The sequence below is a fragment of the Hyperolius riggenbachi genome, chromosome 10 (assembly GCF_040937935.1).
Source record: "Hyperolius riggenbachi isolate aHypRig1 chromosome 10, aHypRig1.pri, whole genome shotgun sequence".
Classification (NCBI taxonomy): domain Eukaryota; kingdom Metazoa; phylum Chordata; class Amphibia; order Anura; family Hyperoliidae; genus Hyperolius; species Hyperolius riggenbachi.
This window is the reverse complement of record NC_090655.1, coordinates 27,438,984-27,463,086: the sequence shown is the minus strand read 5'-3', so window position 1 is coordinate 27,463,086 and position 24,103 is coordinate 27,438,984. Positions and strand designations below refer to the sequence as shown.

Here is a 24,103-nt window from a genome sequence, read left to right as displayed (position 1 = left end):
CATGTGAAAATAAACCTATACAGCATGGATGGGAACAAAGTTTTGAGCCACATAACATTTTATTGGAAAAAATACAAATAATTCCACTGTTCTGTTTATCTGTGCTATAAGAGGGACAAATGAGGAAGAAAAAGAGGCAGGGAGATTTGGCTCTAAAAGAGGAACTGTCCCTCCAAGAAAGGGAGCTAGGATTAAAATAATAATAATAATAATGTAACAATATCTTTATTCCAGTGGGCCACCCACTGCCACCATGGTGGTCTTCCAATGATAGGCTAGTTGCCGCAGATCCCCCCTCTCCCCACCTTTACCAGCGGTGATTCCCACTCCCTTGGGTAAAGTGACTGGCTGCTTCTGTTTATTAGTATTTTTATTTATTTATTTTTTTTACTTTTTTTTTTTTGTTACTTTTTTTGGGCAGTTTTTTTTTTTTTAATCATATTTCTGTATTATCTGTAGCCTGGCATATGGATGGGGGGAATAGACATAATAAGCTTGGTGGCGAAGTGGTTAGCGCTCTCACCTTGCAGCGCTGGGTCCCCGGTTCGATTCCCAGCTAGGCCAACATCTGCAAGGAGTTTGTATTTTCTCCCCGTGTCTGCGTGGGTTTCCTCCGGGTACTCCTGTTTCCTCCCACATCCCAAAAACATACAGATGCGAATGTCAGGTACAGATTACAAAGGGTCATTAAGTCTGCGGAAAGGATCATCGGTACTCCCCTTCCACCACTCGACCTCCTCTACTTCTCCAGACTGCGCTCTAGGGCCGCCAGGATAGCAAAAGACCCCACTCACCCTGGCAACTGCTACTTCAATCTTCTCCCCCTAGGCCGTCGCTACAGGTCCTTACTCACCAGGACCACTAGACACAGAAACACCTTCTTCCCCCAAGCTATTGATCTCCTCAACCTTCCCTCCCAATCACACTCCCTTGCTCCAGCGTTCACACCTGGGTAGACACCCGCCGACGGTACATCTCCTTAGGCGGTCTTGACCTACTATGCTGCTATTAACCTACGATGCACTCTATCGTCTTCCTGTACTACGATTGCATGTATGTTAGCCTACATTACTGTGTATCTTGTCTTGTGTACTACTTGAGCTTGTCCGTGCTAAAAACAATTCCATGTACAAACCCTTGTACTTGGCCATTAAACTTGATTCTGATTCTGAGATAAATTAATTGGCTTCCCCTTAAAAATTGGCCCTAGACTAGGATACATACACTACACAATACATACATAGACATATGACTATGGTAGGGATTAGCTGTGAGCCCCTCTGAAGGGACAGTTAGTGACAAGACAATATACTCTGTACAGCGCTGCGGAAGATGTCAGCGCTATATAAATACTTATTCATAATAATAAAATGTATCACTGGAGCTGTGCTGTGAAGATGATTGCTAGCAGTGCTGGAGTGCGTAGCAGCGTACATGTCAGCACAGGCGCCTGCTTCCTCCTCACTGCTTTCCGTCTACAGATTAAACATTCCGCTTGTTTAATACTTAAATCTCTTTTTGGCAGTTGCTACCGCAGAGACCAATAAACCAGCCCGGAGCAGTGATTAGGAGGAGGTGGTTAAATTATGTCCGCTGATCTGTTTACCTTCCTCATAAATTACTTGCTTGTGCTAATCTATCTATCTATCTATCTATCTATCTTTGTTTATTAATGTGTCTATCTAAAATATTCTTAGTATGCTTTGCCTTCTTAAAACAGAAGGTATTTGCGATAATTCAGCTATAAGTAAACATCAGTGGTTACCCACAATGCACCACTACTGAAATGCAAATTATCTCTTTATGCCCCTGAAGGCCAGGCTAGCATCCAGAACTGCTGGTGTCTAGCAAGCCTTAGGCTTTAAATCTTACAGAGCCACATCAACCCAACATGCAGGCAGCCTGTTTCTGACTGTTGGTCCTCCTCAGTGCATGGCAGGGATTGATATGGCTCTATGGGATAGGAGCTTAGACTAGCACAACAGAGTAACCAAGCAGCTCGGGGTGACCCAAAACCACTAGGAAAGTATAGGGGACTACAAGAGACCGAAAAGCCCTCCTACTAAACAGCAATGCTTAGTGTGGTTTGCCTTCTTAAAACAGAAGGTATTTGTGATGCCTAAAAATATCCATCCACCCATCCATCCCTCTATTTAATACTTTTCTATGTCTATGAATGAATATTGTAAAACAATCAGCAATTTTATTAATTATGTTACTTTGGTTACAGTTCCTCTGAGGTGGGGATTTAAACTAAAGAAAAAACAATTCTACCAGATCCAGGGTGGGCTGGGCGGATCAGGTAGCCAAAATCCCGGCCACGCCCGTGGCCTGCAATCTTCTGCTTTCAGTTTCGTGACCCCTAGGGTCACGGCACAGAGCAGTGTGCAGGGAGGCGGGGGAGCGGCCGGGCAGAGACAAGGCTGGAAAAGGGTTTCTGGAACGCCCCCCAGTAGGAGATTAGCAGGGAGGGAGTGCTTCTCCACCCCTACCCCCACGAGATGTTGACATTCTGCATGTCACCAATTTCGGGGTGTAATAGCGTGGCGCTAGGGGGGCAGAGAGCGCCGCGGGGGGGTTTAGTTAGAGGCATGTCCTGCAGCAGGGAACGTGCTTCTGTGTCCCATTTGTCCCTCCTGCACACCGCCGGATACACTTTAAGTGCAATATAACTAATTGTATTCATGAAACAAACAATTATTATCATCACATAACAAGCAGTATATATATATAAATATATACTAGCTGATGGTCCGATGAAACAAATCTGATCGGCTGTGGCTCCACCCCCTTTCTGAATTTGAACCCCAGTCACCCAATGACCAACCGTATCAGGTTTGAGGTTTGTGCCATTAACAGTGCAAGAAGGGCAGCAATTAACATTCCCCTTGAAAATCAGTAGGTGAATTTTGATTGGCTTTTGTGGGTTCCTCCACCCAGTGACCAACTCAGCAAAGTTTGAGAACCCTGCCATTAACAGTGTAAGAATGGCTGCAGTTTACATTTTCCGAGTGAAATTTGTATTTGTCTCCGCCCACTTTTTAGTGGGGCTAAAAAGTATCCGATATGTTATTCCAGGTAATGTTCTTATGTGTGTGCCAAATTTCATTCAAATCCATTCAGCCATTGCTGTGTGATTGAGTAACAAACATCCAAACCTCCAAACTGTCACATTTATAATATTAGTGAGTTTAGTATTCCTGTTAGCAGAGTCAAAGATATGCCATGCTATGGTATGAAGTGTATTTATGCAGCCACCCTCGTATGACGTTTCCGCTGTCAGTTGAGTTATGGTGACGCTGTGACCTTTGCTGAACGTTCTGCTTGCTTTCCAGGAGCCTGGCCAATAACAACCTGCAGTCTCTTCCGAAGGACGTCTTCAAAGGCCTGGATTCCCTGACCAACGTGTAAGAATAACCGCAAGTCTAAAAATGTCAGCACGCTATTAAATAATCAATGGTTATGCAGCATACTGAGCAGGCCGGCACATGCTTGTGTTTATGTTGTCTGGTATTAGTCATGGAGAGAATCCAAAGACATAACAACATAAACTGTTTAGGCGATACTTTTAATGACTAACTGTACAAGATTTCTCTGCATCGCAGGAATTGAACAGAGGCGGCAACAGGATAAAATATGCTAAAAACTTTAAAATTGCTGAGGAGGCAGTGGTGGTCTTATCTCCTCAAAGCAGACATGCAACTGTCAATTTTCAAAGGTTTACATATATTAATATACGCCAGAAAACAGTTGCAACGCGTTTCGCAGGTGTGGCGCCGCTTCATCAGGCACTTGGGGATGGAGCATACAGCAACAAGTGTCTATGTCTCAGCCTAGCGCCTCTGCAAGCTTTGGAATTGTTACGTTTCTTCTTCTGGCATGTTTCAGAGCTGGATCAGAACCATGCAGTTCTGTAACATACCTGAAAAAGAAACTGAAAGAGAAACTGTAACCAAGGATTGAATTTCAGTAGCTGATACCTCCTTTCTCGTGAGAAATCTTTACCTTTTCACACACGGATCATCAGGGGGCGCTGTATGGCTTTTATTGTGGCGAAACCCCTCCCACAGTGTGATGTCAGGGCCATGGTTCTGACATCACACTGTGGGAGCCTTGTTGCATTGTGGGAAATAACAGCTGTTTCAATTGCCAAAAAAAGCAAGCAGCATCTCCTTCCACTGACATCGCCTGCCAGCAGTAAAAATGTTGCTATGTGATAAATGTCAGAATGTAAATCAGGAGGAGGAAAGATTTTACAATGGGCAAACACTGACTAAATCATTTATACATAATAATTATTGTAAAATGAAGCACTTTATTACATTATTTTCGTTGGAGTTTCTCTTTAAAGTGTACCTGAGATGGAAATAAAAAAATATATATATACATACCTGGGGCTTCCTCCAGCCCTCTCCAGACCGATTGCTCCCTCGCCGTCCTCCTCCGCTTCCTGGTTCGTCCGCAACTGGCCCTGGAAAATCCTCCAGTTGGGGCCAGTCGACGCAGGCACAGTCCGGCCCCACTCACTCCCCTGTCGCTAGGGGCGTACTGCCAGAACGCTCCTGGTGGGCGGGAGTTGGCCCCAGACCACAGGATTATTCAGGGCCAATTGCAGAAGACCCAGGAGGCGGAGTAGGACGGCCCCGAGGGAGCGATCAGCCTGCAGGGGGCTGGAGGAAGCTCCAGGAATGTATACCGGTATATATATATATTTTTTTCTATTCCCATTTCAGGTTTCTTTCAATGTTTGAAAAGCTTGCCGAGAAATCTTGTAGAGTTAGTCATTAAAGGTATCGCCTCCTAAACAGCTTTTGTTGTTGTGTCTTTATTAATGTTTTTTCATCTGTTATCCCTTCGGCCAGATCTGAAAAGTGGAGTTTAAATTTTCAATTAGCTTAGTCTACTATTTATTATAGTCATTATTAGTGATCTATTGTTTTATGATTTCTGGAAAGCTGTCATTTTCTGTGAGGTTGTAGAAAGCAGGAAACACACACAAGCACATAATACAGACGTTAGTAGATAATACAGGCGTGGTAGGCAACATAAAGGTCACACTGACTGATACAGCGGCCTTGGTTCAATTATTTATTTTTGTCTCTACATTTTCTAGTTCTACCGCCTGAGGCAAACTTGTGAGAATAACCCCCCCCCCCCCTCAGTCCCTGATAGACAGCCTGGATGGGGTAGCAGCCAGGAAGTGGAGAAGCGGGCACAGCGTTGAGGAGGGAGGTCAGACCCCCCCCCCCCCCTTACCTAGGGCTCCCCTGTCCGCTCTCCCCCTCCAACTATGATCGCTGAATATAGAGCCGGTGTAGTGTCAGAGTTTGCAGCCCCACAGATTTTGCAGCTCTGTGGGTTCTGCGCATGCGGCTGTGGGACATGCCTGCTACGTCATCCTCCAACGCTGCACTTCAATTCACTTACGGTGTAGTGTAAAGAATCTGTGTATTTTAATATTGCTCTGTTTATCTCATTATACTCCACCCCTTCGCCGCATACTCCACCACTTGCTCGCCACTGACTCTCTATTTCAATGCCAATTAATTATCAAAAGTCTTTGAAACACTTTTTTAGATCTACCTTCTATGATACGGAGGATATCAGGGAGGGCTGTAGGAGGTTAGTATGCTAATGTCAGCGGTGGTGGGCGGAACGTTTATACACAATTCAGCTGCATAAAAACGGGAATGCGCTTTTAATTGTCGCGTACTGAAGACGTGTAGCCCGATGCTCTAGTACGCGATGACGTTTCATCTTCTGCGTGCAGGGCTGCATTTTCTGACATTACACCGGCAGCAAGCAGGGAAGGAATTACTCACTTACTTCCTTGCGTTCCACCGCTCACCGCGTCACTTCCTGCAATGTGGGCGGCACTGTAGGAAGTGACACGGGCCACGGCGAGCAGTGGAATGCAAGTAAGTAAGTGAGTAATTGCTGGAGTAGTTGCTCTTTAGATATCCCCCCCCCCCCCCCCATATACTGGCCAGTTGCGGGCTTATGCGCATGCCACACTCCTATGCCTAGGAGCACTCTGCGCCTTGCAGTATTACTGCGCAGTCACAGAAACTCCCGGCGGCGGCAGCATGACGGGGGGTGCACATGCAGGCCAGGCTGTGCATGCGCAGAAGAGTGCAGCAAGCCAGAACACCGGGGGTGAATCTACTGATCGGAGTGGCTGGAGAGGACAGCGAGAGAGGCCAGGGACCTTATGGGGCTGGAGGAAGCCCCAGGTGAGTATAAATGCAGCTGTATTGCTCATCTCAGGGTCTCTTTAAGTATACACAGGCCTGGCCAGCAGTTGCAGGTCTGAGGGGAGGGTGGACAAAAAAAAAAAAAAAGACAGTGAAATATGTAGCAACAAACTGGGCCCCTCCGTCTCCTAGCTCCCATAGCAACCACTATGGCTGGCGCTATGCACCTGCTGACGACCAACATCCAAGATTTATTGCATCTGCAGCCAGCCAGGATGTGCTGCAGGGATGTGGTTGCAGTAACCTGAAATCTGATCCCTCGCCGGGGTTATTCCATTTTACACTCTTATTAGATAAGGCTGAAGACTGCGGGGAGACTGGTGTCTCTGGGAGAGACGGATGGAGTGAAAGCAGCGCATTATCGCCCAATCTCTGCATTATCTCCACTGTGTTCAGCAGGAGGCCGGAAAATCCCATCCTTCTCTGACATGACCAATAATCCTCGGGGGATCCTGAATATTAAATTACACCTTCACATCATCCACAAACAGGGCTTTTCTCAGTTTGTTTAATGGAAGCCATTAATTAATTCTCTGTCTGGAGAGTTACTGGAAGAGTGATTCACAGGAGGATAACTGTTATGGGATAAATAGAAGCGTTGGAGGGAAATGGCGAAACCGGCGGGTCACAGTTATAGATGCTCCAGTTCTTATCTGTGCCTGACTGAATATCACAGCACGTAGATTTCACTGGGAATTACGCTGGCCATACACAGGGCCTCTTCTAGACTTTCTGCTGAAATATATACCTCTCAGATGTCACCGCTACTGATCGAGTGCAGTGATTGACCCAATGACGCTGACTTGGTCCCGCCCGCGAGACCATCGGCACCAGTTAGCAGAAGGAATAACGAGCTGTGATTGGCCGGTTTAGTTACAGCACCCCCGCCTGATTGGTCGCATATCAAAGCTTCCCCTCTGACCATGGTGGTCACTTGCCATTGATGGGGTTTTACCATAGCATGCCTCGATAAGAGGCTTATATCGATATCTCACCTGCTTATGATGTCATAGGGAAGGGCGGCAGGTGCCACCGGTCGAATGAGGATGGGGATTCAGGTATGCGTGGAAGACGAGGGTAGTTTGTGTGCCAGGAAGGCGGGCGGGAGAGCAGAGAAGAGGCAGGCGCCAGGTGTCCCCAACTATTTGTCCAAACGCCACCCCCTAGATTTTGCCGCCCGAATCACGAGATTCAAGTGGCTTCATGGTAGAGCCACCCCTGGCCATACACAATGCAACCATTCAAAACGATCTATTGTTTCAGTAAAGGTGCCTATTAACTGTAAAAACATTTTCATCAGATGCAATCTTTCTATGCAAGTTTTAAGATCAGAAGGTAATTATCGTTTTTTCCCATCAATGGAGCAATTAGGGCATTTTCTCTTTTCCGATTAGATTCTTAAAATCCAACATTCGGATTGATTGAAATTTTCTGTTCAGTTTGACCATAGAGCAGCTGATGAAAAAATTGATAGGATTAGATTGCTAGCTTCTCTGAGGACAGTCAGTGACATGACTATGTACTCTGTAAAGTTCTGGAGAAGATGTCAGTGATATTTAAATACATAATGATAATATAATAGGGACATTAGACTAGGACTATGGTGGGAGTAGATTGTGAGCTCCTCTGAGGACAGTCAATGACATGACTATGTACTCTGTAAAGTGCTGCAGAAGATGTCAGTGCTGTATAAATACATAATAAATAATAATATGGTAGGACATTAGATTATGTCTGTGGTGGGATTAGAATGTGAGCTCCTCTGAGGACAGTCAGTGACATGACTGTGTTCTGTAAAGTGCTGCAGAAGATGTCAGTGCTATATAAATACATTATAATGATACGGTAGGACATTACACTTTTACTATGGTAGGGATAAAGCTGTGAGCTCCTCTGAGGACAGACAGTGACATGACTATGTACTCTGTAAAGTGCTGCAGAAGATGTCAGTGCTGTATACATACATAATAAATAATAATATGGTAGGACATTAGACTATATCTGTGGTGGGAGTAGAATGTGAGCTCCTCTGAGGACAGTCAGTGACATGACTATGTACTCTGTAAAGTGCTGCAGAAGATGTCAGTGCTATATAAATACATTATAATGATACGGTAGGACATTACACTATTACTATGGTAGGGATAAAGCTGTGAGCTCCTCTGAGGACAGTCAGTGACATGACTATGTACTCTGTAAAGTGCTGCAGAAGATGTCAGTGCTGTATAAATACATAATAATAATATGGTAGGACATTACACTATGACTATGGTAGGATTAGAATGTGAGCTACTCTGAGGACAGTCAGTCACATGACTATGTACACTGTGCTATAGAAGATAGCCTACACTGGGAGTATAGCTTGAACATGAAGGCAGAATAGGTTTTACATTAGGCATTTCACATTAAGGGCTGGAGCAGATTGCAAGCACATAGAATAAAATATTGGTTGTTTGCATCGGCCAATGAAATGATTGCTTTATTGCGTGAGCTCCACAATACAATAATATCTACAGTCTGATTGGCTGCTACAGACAGCCCTGTCACCCACTCCTCCCACATTTTTTTACAATCTACGCTAACCTTAATAACTATTTCTTTAGAACCGTGGCGGACCTACCATGAAGCCACCTAAACCACATGATTTAGGCAGCAAAATCTGGGGGGCAGCGTTTGGACAAACAGTTTTGTCCACCTGGCACCTGCCTCCTCTCCACTATCCCGCCCACCCTCCTGTCACACACACTACCCTCCTCATCAACACATCCGGTGGATTCGACCGCTGGCACTTGCCGTCCTTCCCTATGACATCATAGGATATGCTACGGTAAAACCCATCACCAGTGAGAAATCGTCATGACCAGTCAGAGGAGAATATTTGGCACGTGACCAATCAGACAGGGGTGCTGGCACCAGACTGGCCAATCAGAGCCGCCCATAGCCCGCTGCTCCTTTTGCTAGCTGGTGCCAATTACTGCACTCGATCAGTAGTAGTGACTTATCAGCTGTCTCTGCTACTGATCGAGTGCAGTGATTGGTCCAATGACGGTGCCGTGGTCCCGCCCGAAAGACCGTCTGAACCAGTTAGCAAAATGAGCAGCGGGTGGCTGTGATTGGACAGTCTGGTGTCAGCACCCCTTCCTGATTGGTCAAGTGCCAAAGCTTCTCATCTCACGGGCCATGGAGATCGCTTGTCGGTGATGGGGCTTATATGGGGGGGGGGGGGGGGTATATATGATATGAGGTATATATGATGGGATATATATAATATATATGTATTATATACACATCCCATCATACATACCATATCATATATACCCCCATATAAGCCCCATCACCGGCGAGAGATCACCATGACCAGTCAGAGGGGAAGCTTTGGTATATACAGGATCTTCTGAAAAAATTAGCATATTTTGGGTCTTGCGTCTCTTAACTTTCTCTTCACAATATCCCACAGATTCTCTATGGGGTTCAGGTCAGGAGAGTTGGCAGGCCAATTGAGCACAGTAATACCATGGTCAGTAAACCATTTACCAGTGGTTTTGGCACTGTGAGCAGGTGCCAGGTCGTGCTGAAAAATGAAATCTTCATCTCCATAAAGCTTTACCTGAACCCCATAGAGAATCTGTGGGATATTGTGAAGAGAAAGTTGAGAGATGCAAGGCCCAACACTCTGGATGAGCTTAAGGCCGCTATCGAAGCATCCTGGGCCTCCATAACACCTGAGCAGTGCCACAGGCTGGTTGCCTCCATGCCACGCCGCATTGAAGCAGTAATTTCTGCAAAAGGATTGCAGAGTAACCAAGCAGCTCGGGAGGAACCAAACCACTAGGAGTGTATAGGGGGCTAAAAGAGACCGAAAAGCCCTACTACTAATAAGCAATGCTTGGTGTAATTTGCCTTCTTAAAACAGAAAGAAACTTGCAATAATTCAGCTTTAAGTGAACATTTGTGGTTACCCACAATGCACTTCTACTGAATATGCAAATTATCTCTTCACCTCTTTAAAGCAGTAGGATCAGCCATACTATTCTAGGGAAAAAAACACACACATATATAAGTAGATAAATACTTGATCTACTTACATAACACATGTATTGTACTGTCCACGTTTTAATTTCAGTGAATGTTATATAGTAAATGATGAGAATTCTGTTCCTGGTGGGGGCCATGTCTTTTGCCCACAGTAAAGGCTAACTCGTGATGTCATTTCTGCCCTTTACTTTTTTTCTTGTCTCCTCCAATCACTGAGTCGCCTCAGCCTTGCTTGTAAACACAAGTGAGTAGGATATCAGGTTTCAGATAAGCAGCAGACAGGGAAATAAAGGGAAGAGGAGGAATATATTATAGATAAAAAGAACCCCCAGCATTCAATTCTTTGGCACCGACTACTAAAGGGCCAGTGCTCCTAAGGTATATGATAACTCCAAATCATAACAGCAGAAAACGTTTTGAATGCAGTATTAGCATCTTTATCACTTAATACACTCAGACCAGTTGCTGTTGAAATTTGATTTTTATGGTGACGATACCGCTTTAAGTCAGGCAAGCATCCAGAACCGCTGGTGTATAGCAAGCCTATAGCTTTAAATATTACACGGCCACATCAACCCCACATGTAGACAGCCTGTGTTGGACTTTTGGTCCTCATCAGTATATGGCAGGGATTGATATGGCTTTATGGGATAGGGGCGTTGGACTAGATTCTAGAACAACACAGTAACCAAGCAGCTCGGGGTGACCCAAACCACTAGGAATATGTAGGAGGCTAAAAGAGTCCGTAGGCATCAGAAACTCTAGAACTGGCCCTGCTGCAGAACAAATAAAGTGTGCTGTTTCCGGTGTTGTCCTTCTCATCTGACGCTGACCTCATTCCGCATGCTTTGTGCTTTCAGAGACCTGCGAGGCAACGCCTTCCATTGTGACTGCAAGCTGAAGTGGCTGGTGGAATGGCTGGATAAAACCAACGCTACGGTGGAACAGATTTACTGTGAAAGCCCGCCTGAATACAAGGGACGCAAAATCAACAGCCTGTCCGCTAAAGACTTCGACTGCATTACCACAGGTGATTAAAGAGCTTACAGTGTGCAGTTTATATAAAGGGATTTAAAGTGGACCTGAACTCTTGCACAGGACAGAAGGAAAACATAGAAAAATGCCCCCCTGCACTACACATTAAAGAGGAACATACAAAACACATACAAATAAGAAGTACATTTCTCCCAGAGAAAAATGAGCCATAAATTACTTCTCTCCTATGTTGCTGTCACTTACAGTAGGTGGTAGAAACCAGACATTACCGACAGGTTTTGGGCTAGTCCATCTCTTCATGGCGGATTCTCAGCATGGACTTTATTCTTTATAAAGACATTTATAAAGGGGTAGCACAAAGTTGGCCATATGCACCTAGTACATCTCAGTTAGAAAAGTGATGCTTTATTGGACATACAAAATCTGCCTCTATACACCTTTAACGACCAAAACACAGAGTATTAAAACATATTTCTGCGCAGAAATTTAGAACATTAAAACCAAGGAGCCATCCCACACTACCCCTAGATCAATGCTCTAGGCCTGTGTGCATGGAGTCTCTCAGGAACTCCTCTGCTCCACTCACGCAGGCCCAGCCCACCCACAACACACACACCGCCCTGCACCATGCATACAGCAGCTGCCTCCCCCTATTGGGGATAAGTCCAATGTTAGTGCGCAGAATGCAGCAAGCAAGCGTTAATAGGGGTAGAGGGGTATAAGCCAGGATACCAATAGATGGAGCACTCTCCCATATATCATCTTATGCATGCTCTATTTGATTATACTTGCAGTATTCCCAATTTCCCAGACTTAGGTTAGTTCAGTTTTGCCACTCCTATTCGCTCTTCTCCCATTGGCCGCATGCCATTCCACTGCTGCAATGATTCCTCTATCTTGTGTCACCTTCTGATCCACTCTACTCCGGCAGTTACCGTCTATGCATTGCACGGAGGGGTGAAGTGCAGGACATTCCCATTCACAACTCTGGAGGGATCAGCTGGACATACCACGCACTGCCATCAGGCTTTTGATTATGATTGTCTCTGTGTGCTGGCTGCGCACCGGCTCTCCATGTTAGCCTAAGATGCTGCAAGGCTGTGTGCGCATGGTAGGTGCCTCCGCTTTGCCTAGCTATGCCAGGACGCGGCTAGCGGGCACTCTCCGGCTGTAGTGTTGCGGGCAGCGGGGAACGCTGACTACGCATGGTGTGGCGATAGGCTCCTCCCACCGACGTTTCGCGTCACATGACGCTTCCTCAGGGTGTGGCTCCCAAGCACAGTGTCCACCTCTTTATAGTACGAGTGAGTCCCTTCCTAGTGTGACTGACTCACACCTCCCTCGTGATGTCATCTTTTGTTCATTCAAAACAAAGCTTTATTGCTTCAGGTAGTTCTTATCAAACTTACAGGCCAAGGCAATTCTTTTATTCGCTGTAATCATTTCTCATTAGTATTTTCACATCTGGCACCATATAATTAGTTTCTAATCAAATAGCAGTTGCATTATTTACAAGATAGCATTTTATTTTACAGCCACCGCTTTCTATCTTACTCCAATGCCATCTAGTGGATGGTTTTGAGAAATAACGTTACATTTTCATTTCTTCCCTTTTCATCCCTATTTCATTCACACACCCATTTGTAATCCCTACTTGTACCCATTTCACTATTACTTTTTCAATTTATAATGTGGAAAATATGAACTAACTAGTTTATTTGTAATTCCGGGCATTTTTTTATTATTATTATATCTAAGTGGGATATAGGTGTTTTTTTTAGTGCTTTAGGGAATTAGCTGTTTTACATGTATTCTCCTCTTTTTTGTTCCTTATTTTTTGATACATCTACCATCATCCTCTTATCGGGTATTTCACTTATAGGCTATCTGTCGTAGGAAAGGGGTTAGGTTTAAATCAGAGTTAAAGCCATAAGGCTCAACTGTATTTAGCCTATAAATCCACATTGACTCTTTACCCAGAAGCACATCATCAAAATCCCCCCTCCTCTCAGAGAGATTTAATTTGTATATAGCTTTGACCTTCGTGCCTCTCAAAGAGGCTCCATGCTGTTCTCTATAGTGCTTGTATAGGGGCATTTCCACCTCCCCCTCCTCAATCTCCCGAAAGTGTTCCAAAATTCGTGATTTTAAATCTCTTTTTGTTTTGCCCACATACATCAATTTACATGGGCATTCAATTACATATACTACTCTCTCCGAGTCACAGTTCATGAAGCCATTGATCTTATATGTATGATCACCATATGTATTTGTAAATGTTTTGGTTTTATCAACGTATGGACACATTTTACACTTCCCACATTTGAACATCCCTCTTCCAGCTCCACTTCTCAGCCACTTGCTACCTTCCTTTGTGGGTTTGAATTCACTCCTCACTAATCGGTCTCTTAAATTTGGTGCCCGTTTTGCTGTCAACATTGGTCTAGGTCCAACTATCCTTGCAATCTCAGGGCTTGCTCTCAATATACCCCAATGTTTGTCCAGGAGCTGTCTCAGGTCTTCCCAATGGGAGCCATAGGGGGTAATTATCCTCAGATTGTTCTCCTTGGGGGTGTCATGCGTCAATTTAGATGACAATAAATTGACGCATAAAGAAAATAAAGACATTCCCTGAAAAAGATTTATACAAAGATGCTGGCCGGCTTCCCTGCTCGCTGCACACTATTTTGGCAGTTGGACGGAGCAACTGCCATTCACTAAGTGCTTTTAAAAATAAAGAAAACCCTGAGAACCCCCCCCCCCCCCTATGAGAAGATGGGCTAGTCCAAAACCTGTCGGTTCTGTCAGATTTCTACTACTTACTGTAAGTGACAGCAACATAGGAGAAAAGTAATTTATGGCTCGTTTTACTCTGGTAGAAACATACTTCTTATTTGTATGTGTTTTAAATTTTAAGAATTTCGCGACAGTTTCCCTTTAACTGGCCATGGCTGGCTCTGCGCTGCTCCGCGACCTCTCCTCCGTCCACACATGTGCGCCACGTGGTTGCCTGCGTACACATGGGCGCATGTGATGTCACGCGCCTGCCCGCGTTACTCCGGCAACAACAAGGGGTGCGTGTATGGACGAAGGACGGAGCCAGGGGCGGATGTAGACAGGTAATCAGGGCCAGATCTTACTCTTTACCGCCCAAGGCCACTGTCACCAGCCGCCCCCCTTCAGTATAGGTAGGCAGATGACCCTTCCCTCTAGTATAGGTAGACTGATGACCACCCCTCCAGTATAGGTAGCCAGCTCGCCTTCACACCACAGCAGCCATCAGTGTCACTCATTTCTCTGCTCGTTTCCAGTGCAGAAGCTTCCTCTTACTTTCCGTCTCCAATGCTGCCCAAGTCCATAGCCACCGGCCACAATGCAAACATGCACAGAGAGCAAGGTGGCTGCTGCACAGGTGGCTGGCAGCAGAGCACCACGGTCATGCGCTTGCCTGATCTCACCTGCATTGCAGCAATTGCAAGCTTGCACATGCTACAGAAGTTCAGCCTACTACTTTGGTGCCCTTGGCCATGGCCTAGATGGCCTTGGCCTAAATCCCTGCAGGTAATGTATAGTACACTGGATCCTGGGGGGGGGGGGGGGGGCACGTTAGCTATTGGGGGGACAGTGACGGGCAGGCACGGTGGCGGTTGCAGCAAGGCTGATTCCAGATCGATTTCAGCATAAAATTGATCAGGAATCGACCTGTGATTTATGGGCAGGCAACAGATCTCTCTCCGATCAGATTTGATCAGAGAGAGATCTGTCTCTTGGTCGATCTGCTCATACATCGTCTCATGTATGAGCATCTTAGCCCCCCTGCCTAATTGCACCTACCCTTTGCCACCATAGGCGGCAGTACTAAAAGTCGCGACTAAGTGCAAGGAGGTTATATTGGCTATTTATTGGGAACTATAATATAACCTCCTTGCTGCTAATTGCGGCTTTTACTATTGCCGCCTGTAATGGTGTCATTTTATCGGCGCTTGTCCTGCGCCATTTTTATCTGCACCGATCTGTATGGCTTGCCATTGTCAGTTGCAACAAAGCAGCCTTGGCAGGTAAAACACGAGAGCGATTTACAGTTTATCAGCATACTTGTTTCACATTAACTTTATGACGCTGTTCGTTTGTCAGTGATCCAGTATTTTCTCTGTGCTGGAGATCATAGATGGGAAACTCAGCCAGTTCTTGTTTCACAAGTCCAGCACTATTCCCTGATAAGAAATCTGGCACTCTGTGCTGAGAGTGAGGCCAGATCTCCATGTTCTGATTATATCTTCCGTGGACAGAGTTTCACCCCGAGAGTCCGACACTCTTCTCTGATAATACATCTGGTGCTCTGCGCTGTGAGCTAGGCCTCATTTTCATCCTTTCATTTTTATAATATCCTCGGAGGACAGAGCTTCACCTTTTCTTGCCAAGAATGACTTTCACTGAGCTTAGCTGGTCATGTGATGAAGTGATCGTGTCTATGTCCAAATCCTTCAAAGTAAAATAAACATTTGCTCTAATACATTTTGCTCTCTTGTAATTGCATTGTTTATTTTTTCCTTTGTTCTGTTAATGTTTTTTATATTTCTGTTCCTTAAAGAGAACCCGAGGTGGCCTTGTATTACGTAAGTGGGGCACAGAGGCTGGTTGGGCACACTAACACCAGCCTCTGTTGCCCCATCGTGTGTGTCAAAGACCCCCCTGCTCGCCGCTAAACTCCCCGCAGTGCTGGCGACACGCAGCGCGTCGCCAGCACAATGTTTACTCTATCGCTGTCTGTCAGCGCCGCTCCCACGCCTCCTCCGCATCGCCGCTACCCGCCCTCGTCCCTTCCCTCCAATCAGCGGGAGGGAAGGGACGCGGGCGGGTAGCGGCGATGCGGAGGAGGCGGCGGAGCGGCGCTGACAGACAGCGCTAGAGTAAACATTGTGCTGGCGACACGCTGCGTGTCGCCAGCTCTGCGGGGGTATAGCGGCGAGCAGGGGGGTCTTTGACACACGATGGGGCAACAGAGGCTGGTGTTAGTGTGCCCAACCAGCCTCTGTGCCCCACTTACGTAATACAAGGCCACCTCGGGTTCTCTTTAAAGTGTAACTGTCAGAAATAAAATCAAAAATCAACTCTTTATTGTTATCTGGTAAACAAGTAATAAGGATACTAACCAGGTAATCCAAAAGTTAAAGAGGAACTTCAGCTTAAACAAACATACTAAGTTACATTAGTTATGTTAATTAAAATACATAGGTAATATAATCTCTTACCCACTCTGTTTTAAAAGAACAGGGAAATGTTTGATTTCATGAGGGCAGCCATCAGTTTTGGTTGAAAGGAGGTGACAGGGAGCATGAGACACAGTTCCAACTGTCCTGTGTGCTGATCACCCCTCCCAGTTGCTAGGCAACGTGAACAACAACATAGGAAATCCCATCATGCTTTGCACAGCATTAGGGAAAAAAAGCCTGGGCAGTTTTCTTTGATGGGTGGAGCTTAGCTAAAAATTCAGCTAAAAATGATGCTTTGGTAAGAAAAACAAAGTTCTGATGCTGTGAAACTGTTAAAGAAACACCAAGCCTTTTCAGTGCTGCTGAGTAGATTTCTAGTCCGGAGGTTCACTTTAAAATCACTTTTACTTTTCTTGTTGATAAATGATCATTCCCCAGCTTACCTGACTCTTATTTGGTACACACAAAATATGGTACGCAAAAAGGAAGTTGCAGGGCATGCTGAGCTGTCCTTTTTTGCTTCTCTACTTCCCCCTTAGACTTAACTAATGCAGCCTGATTGGCTGAAGCCTTTTTCCCTCCTGTTTTCCCCACCAACACCTCTGTTTCTCTCTGATTGGCCAGCATTTCTCATGCTGAGACAATGCACTTTCTATAGTGGAGGGTGGTCAATGCATACACAATCAGGCAGAGGAGAGTAAGGGAGGAAATTACATCAGGATTGGCTTCAAAAAAGCCACACTTCGCATGGGAAAATGCTAAGAAGGACTTCTTTCTTTTTTACTGTAGAAAAATCACTAAAATCAAACCGCGGACAGTGCAATACATATGTTATGTAAGTAGAGCAAGTATTTATCTACTTATATTTGTGTTGTTTTTTTCTGAGATAGTATGGCTGACAGCTCCTCTTTAAAGGAAACCTTACCTGTGAGGGATATGGATGTATCCTTTTAAACAATACCAGTTGCCTGGCTGTCCTGCTGATCTCTTTGGCTGCAGTAGTGTCTGAATCACACTTAAAACAAGCATGCAGCTAATCCAGTCTGACTTCAGTCAGAGTACCTGATCTGCATGCTTGTTGAGGGGTTGTGGCTAAAAGTATTAGAGACACAGGATCAGCAGGAGAGTCAGGCAACTGGTATTATTTTAAAAGGAAAAATCATATCTGTCTCAGTTTAGGTTCACTTTAAGCATTGAAACTTGTGCTGGCCCTTTCCCCCTTGACCCCACTGTAAATATTGTTTTAAACACAAGTACTAAGCGTGCATACGTGAAGTACACCTGCTGGTGGGACAGTTCATATGTGAAGTACATCCCTATGGTATTTGTTTAGATATAAGGGGTAGAAAACCGAGAGCCCAATATAGTGTAGTATGTATTGGAGAATGGGAAAAGAAATGTGAAGCGTAAGTAATATACTTACAAACCAGGGTTACCTCCAAGGCAACCACTGAAGATGCAGGTGGGGAGAACAAGCCTGTCCCCACTCAGGATTAAGACGTTGCTCTCTGTGGATAGGAAGAAAAAAGGGTGTCGCACCCTTCCACCCACATGTATGCTGCTGTTTTCTATATCACCTTACCATACATGGGTCCTTAGGTTGCCCCCATGGCTGTTCCTCATATCACCGTACTATACATGGGTACACAGCCTGCCCCCATTGCTGTTCCCCGTATCACCTTACTAATGCATGGGCCCACAGTTTACCCCCACTGATGATCCTCATATCACCTTACCATACATGGGCCCACATGTATGCTGCTGTTTTCTATATCACCTTACCATACATGGTCCTTAGGTTGCCCCCATGGCTGTTCCTCATATCACCTTACTATACATGGGCCCACAGGTTATCCCCATTACTATTCCCCTCAACTAATTATACATCTTGCCCTCAATAAAAAATAGTTGTGAGTTAAGATGAATTGTACATTTTTTTTTAAGTACATTTTCCTTTAGATGATGCATTATTTAACATTTGCAACTTAATATTTTTGTTATCATCATGTTGCTTTGGATAGACTTACTTCCTGTGTACTGATTATTTCTATCCTGACTTCTTGCTGTTTTCCTACCTTCCAGAATTTGCGCTGTATAAGTCCCTGCCCTATCAGTCATTATCTGTGGATACCTTCACCTACATGAATGATGAGTTTGTGGTCATTGCTCAGCCCTTCACCGGGAAATGCGTCTTTTTGGAGTGGGATCACGTTGAAATGTCTTTTAGAAACTACGACAACATCACAGGTAAGATCCTTGAGTAATAATTATACACTTGGGTGCTGGTTTCAAACACTGTTATAGATGTCCAGTTCCACTTCTTAGATTGTTAAGGCATTATTTAGTTAAGTCTATGTAACTCTAGAACACTCAGTGTATACAGGGCCGGTTTGTACTTTTTACTGCCCAAGGCCACTATTACCAGCCGCCCCCGGACAAACAGCAAACCCCCTTGCAATGATTCTGAATTGATGCTTTCCGCTTTGATAGGTTGGGGCTGGGTGGAGGGCAGAGTTGGACTTGAAGAGCGGCCGATGGTGATGATGAGTGACAGCTCAGGTCACAGACAATAAGCTACCCGCATTTGCTGCCCCTTCATACCCAGAGTACCAGACACTTACCTAAATGCTGCGGGTCACATGTTTGGCAGCTTGACTCCATGAGAGTGCCAGGCCACCCCTTGCTTCCTGGTACCCTAGGCCATGGCCTTTGTGGCCTTGCCTGAAATATGGCTATGAGTGTATAAATAGTACGTACTGGTTTTAACAGCCGAGTAATGGTCATTTAGTCCAGGTTGCCACCAAAAGCAGCGTGAGATCTTATTGCAAGGCTCAGCATGGCATCATTTCTGGAGCTTCACGGTCCTGGTTGGTGAAACAGGGAGCTTTGATGGTGTTGGTGGCCTCCTTAGTACTATTTGAAAGAGTACAATGGGGGTATGTGTGGTGGAGCTTCCTGGGGAGGTACTGTGTATCTGCCTTTTGTGTGTTCCCTGTTGCTTGGCTTCTCACTTCAGCCAATGTCCCTCGTGTGTCATCGATCCATAGGACAGCTCTAAATTCTGGTATTCATTGCCAATGCAGAGGAAGGTTGGAGTGTATCTGCTGCTGAAAGAAGACACATTGGTGAACAGAGGACATGGAGGAGGTATTAGCCAAAGATAGAAAGCCCGTCAACTTGGAAGAGTAGCTGGACACTACCTGGACAGCATGCTCTGCTGCACATAGATGCATGTCAGCACATGGGAAGTTGGGTAGGGGGGTCTTCCAACTTCCCATCTTTGTTGTCCTCCCTTCACCCATGCTTTGCTGTCCCCGCTTGAGCACCATACTGGTGACAAGAACAACACTGGCAGCAGGACCAGCAAGGAAACACTATGTTCATGGAGACAGGTTGTAGTCGACCATTTTTATGACCCCATATTTTAAAAAAAAAGGCAGATACTCACCTAAGGAGAGGGAAGGCTCGGTCCTAATGAGCCTTCCCTCTCCTCTCCCGGTGCCCTCCGTGCTGCGCTGTCTCCTCCGTTCGCATTCGCAACCGCGGGGACTTCGGGAGCCGAGTCCTCCCGAAGACAGGCGGCGCACACGCGAGTGAGTCATAGAGGGCGCGCACGCGTACGCAGTGTAGAGCGGCCCGTCTTCGGGAGCACTCAGGCTCCCGAAGCATTTCCGATGCCTCCGTTCGGCTGGGAGACAGCGGTGTTTGACCGAAACGGTTGAATACCGCTACAGGGGTGCCAGGACAACAGCGGGCAACGGGAGAGGAGAGGGAATGCTCTGTAGGACCCAGAGCCTCCCTCTCCTTAGGTGAGTATCTGACTTTTTTTTTTTTTAAAAACTAGTTCCCATTAGTTTAAAAGCAAACCTGTGGGAGTGTAATGCCAAACAATTAGATACTTACCTCGGTATATATTTGTACATGTATGGCTGGAAGTCCTGATTGCACAGTGTTTTGTACTTCTCATGTATCTATGCTCCCCATTATTGTATATTTTGCACTAGGTCCATCGCTACGGAAGATGTTAATGCTATATAAATCAATAAAGTTTTTTGATGCATGTTAATAAAGCCAATAAAGGGCAGTTATTTTTATGTTATCCTGTGTGTTTTAAAACAAGGCATGCACCGTGATATTATTTTGTTATAAGGTTCCAAATGGAATGTAGCATACACAGTAGGCATAGGCGCCTATCATTTTATTGTGTGATACCTTAAAGGGAATCTGAAGTGAAAAGAAACTTATGATATAATGAATTGTATGTGTACTACAGCTAAGAAATAAAACATTAGTAGCAAAGAAAAGAGTCTCATATTGTTTCCAGTACAGGAAGAGTTAAGAAACTTCACTTGTTATCTATGCAGAAGAGCTTCTCTGAGCTCTCCGACCCAACTTGGGTCAGAGACAGTCCTATTTTCTGAAGTACTTATACATCAAAGAAACAGTGAGACACAGCTTCAGATACAGTTTTACTACAGAGGAGTTCTAAGGACATTAGCTCTGCTCTGTTTCATAGTTTAAAATACAGAGTGTGATTTGTAATTGCAAATATGACAGAATGATGTAATGTTATTAAAACAAAAAGCTATATAACTGAAAATAAAAAATATTTTTTCTTTGCAACTAATGTTCTATTAGTTATCTGTACTACACACGCAATCCATTATATCGTAAGGGTTTTTTTTTTTTGCTTCAGTGTCACTATAAATGGATGAAAACTTGTTACCTGAGGCCCTATTTACTCTTAATCAGGTGCTCACGTTTGTAACTGAAAGGACCATTGATTTTCAAAGTAATGCCCATGTTTCCCAATGGCTCAGTTCACACAAGACACATTTTAACTGAAAGATTTTTCATAATGCACTGATATGGAGAAGAAAAAAAAAACGTGTACCAACTGATTAAGTGTAAATGGAGCTTAAGAGTAACTGAAAAAGTTTGTCTTCCACTTGTGTAAAGTAACTGGCACTCTTTGTCTTATACTAGGCACGTCCACTGTGGTCTGCAAGCCCATAGTCATTGAGAAGCAGCTGTATGTGATCGTGGCCCAGTTGTTTGGCGGCTCTCACATCTACAAAAGAGACATCTTTGCCAACAAATTCATCAAGATCCAAGACATCGAGGTCATCAAGATTCGGAAGCCCAACGACATTGAGACATTCAGGATAGATGACAACTGGTATTTTGTGGTTGCCGATAGCTCCAAGGCTGGTTGTACTACCATCTACAAGTGGAATGGAAATGGGTTTTATTCCCACCAGTCTGTCCACATGTGGTATCGAGACACTGATGTGGAATATGTTGAGATTGCCAACAAGCCCCACCTGATCCTGTCCAGTAGCTCCCAACGTCCTATCATTTACCAATGGAACAAGAAGTACAACAACTTCTCGAAACACGCAGAGATCCCGGACACAGAGGATGTCTACGCCGTCAAACACTTCTCCACCAAGGACGATGTCTATCTTTGTCTCACCAGGTTCATTGGGGATTCCAGAGTTATCAAATGGGAAGGAGGTTCCTTGATTACCGACGTCCAAAGGATGCCTTCTCGTGGATCTATGGTGTTCCAGCCGTTACAAATTAACAACCACAAATACGCCATCTTGGGCAGCGATTATTCCTTCACCCAGGTCTTCCACTGGGATGCCGAGAAAGGGAAGTTTGTGAAGTTTCAAGAGTTAAATATCCAGGCGCCCAGGTCCTTTACGCACGTGTCCATAGACAAACACGATTTCTTGTTTGCTTCGAGTTTTAAGGGAGCGACGCAAATATACGAACATGTTATTATCGATTTGAGCGCATGATCGTTCACTTTCGTCGACGAGAGACATGTGACGGGACCGTGTGAACTAAAATGCATGATAACTCTTTGACGAACATCTGGATTGCCAGATGCAGACGCTGGCTAGGCCAGGCCGAGAGCATTGCTTGTTTCTTCATTAATTTGTCATGTATAGTGATTTTAAGAGTTGTACTTTTTCTAAGAAAACAGAACAAAACAAAACAAAAACAAAAACACCACCTTGATAGTTGATTGGTCTTTGCATTAACAGTTTGTACATATTTGTGTATATTGCATTTGCCCATCAGAGAAGAAGAGATCTATAAATAATGTTACTTTTTTTCCATTTTATTTATTCACCCGAAAAACTGCCAAACAAAATGTTTACATTTTCTGTCTTCCATGTTACAAACATATTCATTAAAGGGATTTTATTCTGTAAAGTTTGGTTTTGTCAAAAGTGACCCAAGGTTGACATAAAAGAACCATTACATGCCTTAGGCCTGGTTCACACATATATCTGTGCATTTCTGGTCTGGTCCTGTCCTGTCATTTTTGCATCCATTTTCTATCAATTTTACCTGACTGGACCAGAAATGTACACCTTTTATGTGTGAACACACCCATAGAGACACATACAAAACTGACAGGACTGGACCAGACCGGAAATTGACAGATTTATGTGTAAACCCAGCCATAGAAACACAAATAAACTGATGCCATCTGTCAAAAACTGACAGGACAGGACTGGACACCATTGTATGTGTGAACCAAGCCTAAAAGTAAAGTTGAAGCTCTCTCAAACAGACATCGGTAATAATCTGAATTTCTATTTTGAAACTGCTTTCCTGGTGCAGTCTCACCTGCTTGGGATAGCTTTTTCACCTGTTATTTAAGAAGAACCAGTGGTTAGGGATAAAATAAAGTTAGATAACTACCTCAGTAATAGGAAGTGTCTGGATGGTCCAGAGGCTTTCTGGATTTTCCTCCAGCCCACCGTTTGAATGCAGTGTCCCTCTGTACTTATTCAACTCAGCAAGAGTCGAATAGGTTTCTTCTGACCACTCTCGGTCGTGGACAAATGCATCCAGACTGGGCATGTGTGAGTAAGGTTCTCACATGCCTGGTAAGTTTAAGCAATTGTGCATAGAGGAAAAAAGCAGTTCATGAGTGGCTACATGCTACTGGGCATGTGTGGACCTTACATGTGCATGCGCAGCCTGGATGCACTCGTTTATAAACTGGGAGGGAGGCCAGAAGACAAAGAGGGATCCAGAGCTGGAATGGTGGGCTCAACAAGGAGCCAGGGAGCCTCTAGACCAAGGGTGCCCATTAGGTAGATCGCGATCTACCGGTAGATCGCGAAAAGGACTTTGTGGTAGATCTCGACCCCACTACATTTTCCATTCGGTATATACAAGTATGCTCCTAAAATTGTACATAGGTAGATCATTTTGACTTGCTAATTTTTTAAAGTAGCTCACGAGCCGAAAAAGTGTGGGCACCTCTGCTCTAGACCATCTAGGGCAGGGGTCTCAAACTCGCGGCCCGCGGGCCATTTGCGGCCCTCGATGCAATATTTTGTGGCCCGCGCCGGCAAAAGCTTCCTTATAGTTCGCTTCAGTGCTCCCAAGTAATCCGCCGCATCCCCGCCGCTAAACGAGGGCTGCAGAGCCCCCACATCGCCCGGGGGGCAATCCGCCGGCATTTCCTGGAAGCATGGTGGGCATTTGGGAGCTACTGATTGTGAAATCCCTGGGAGCCGCAGGAGGTTGTGAAACCTGGGGGCCGCAGGAGGCAAAGTCAGGATGAGGCCCAGC

At 45.0% G+C, this 24,103-nt stretch overlaps 1 protein-coding gene across 2 annotated transcripts in view; it reads left to right on the top strand.

Annotated features, from left to right (window-relative positions):
• The window catches only part of LGI1 (leucine rich glioma inactivated 1), an 83,545-nt gene extending 60,819 nt beyond the window's left edge, over nt 1–22,726 (top strand). For both annotated transcript variants that reach the window (XM_068258247.1, XM_068258246.1), the window contains 4 exons: nt 3,336–3,407; nt 11,150–11,319; nt 18,581–18,745; nt 21,485–22,726. In XM_068258247.1, the coding sequence (XP_068114348.1) occupies nt 3,336–3,407; nt 11,150–11,319; nt 18,581–18,745; nt 21,485–22,305 (1,228 nt within the window). In that variant the 3' untranslated portion in view covers nt 22,306–22,726. The remainder of the gene's footprint in view (nt 1–3,335; nt 3,408–11,149; nt 11,320–18,580; nt 18,746–21,484) is intronic.
• The last annotated feature ends 1,377 nt before the right edge of the window (nt 22,727–24,103 follow it).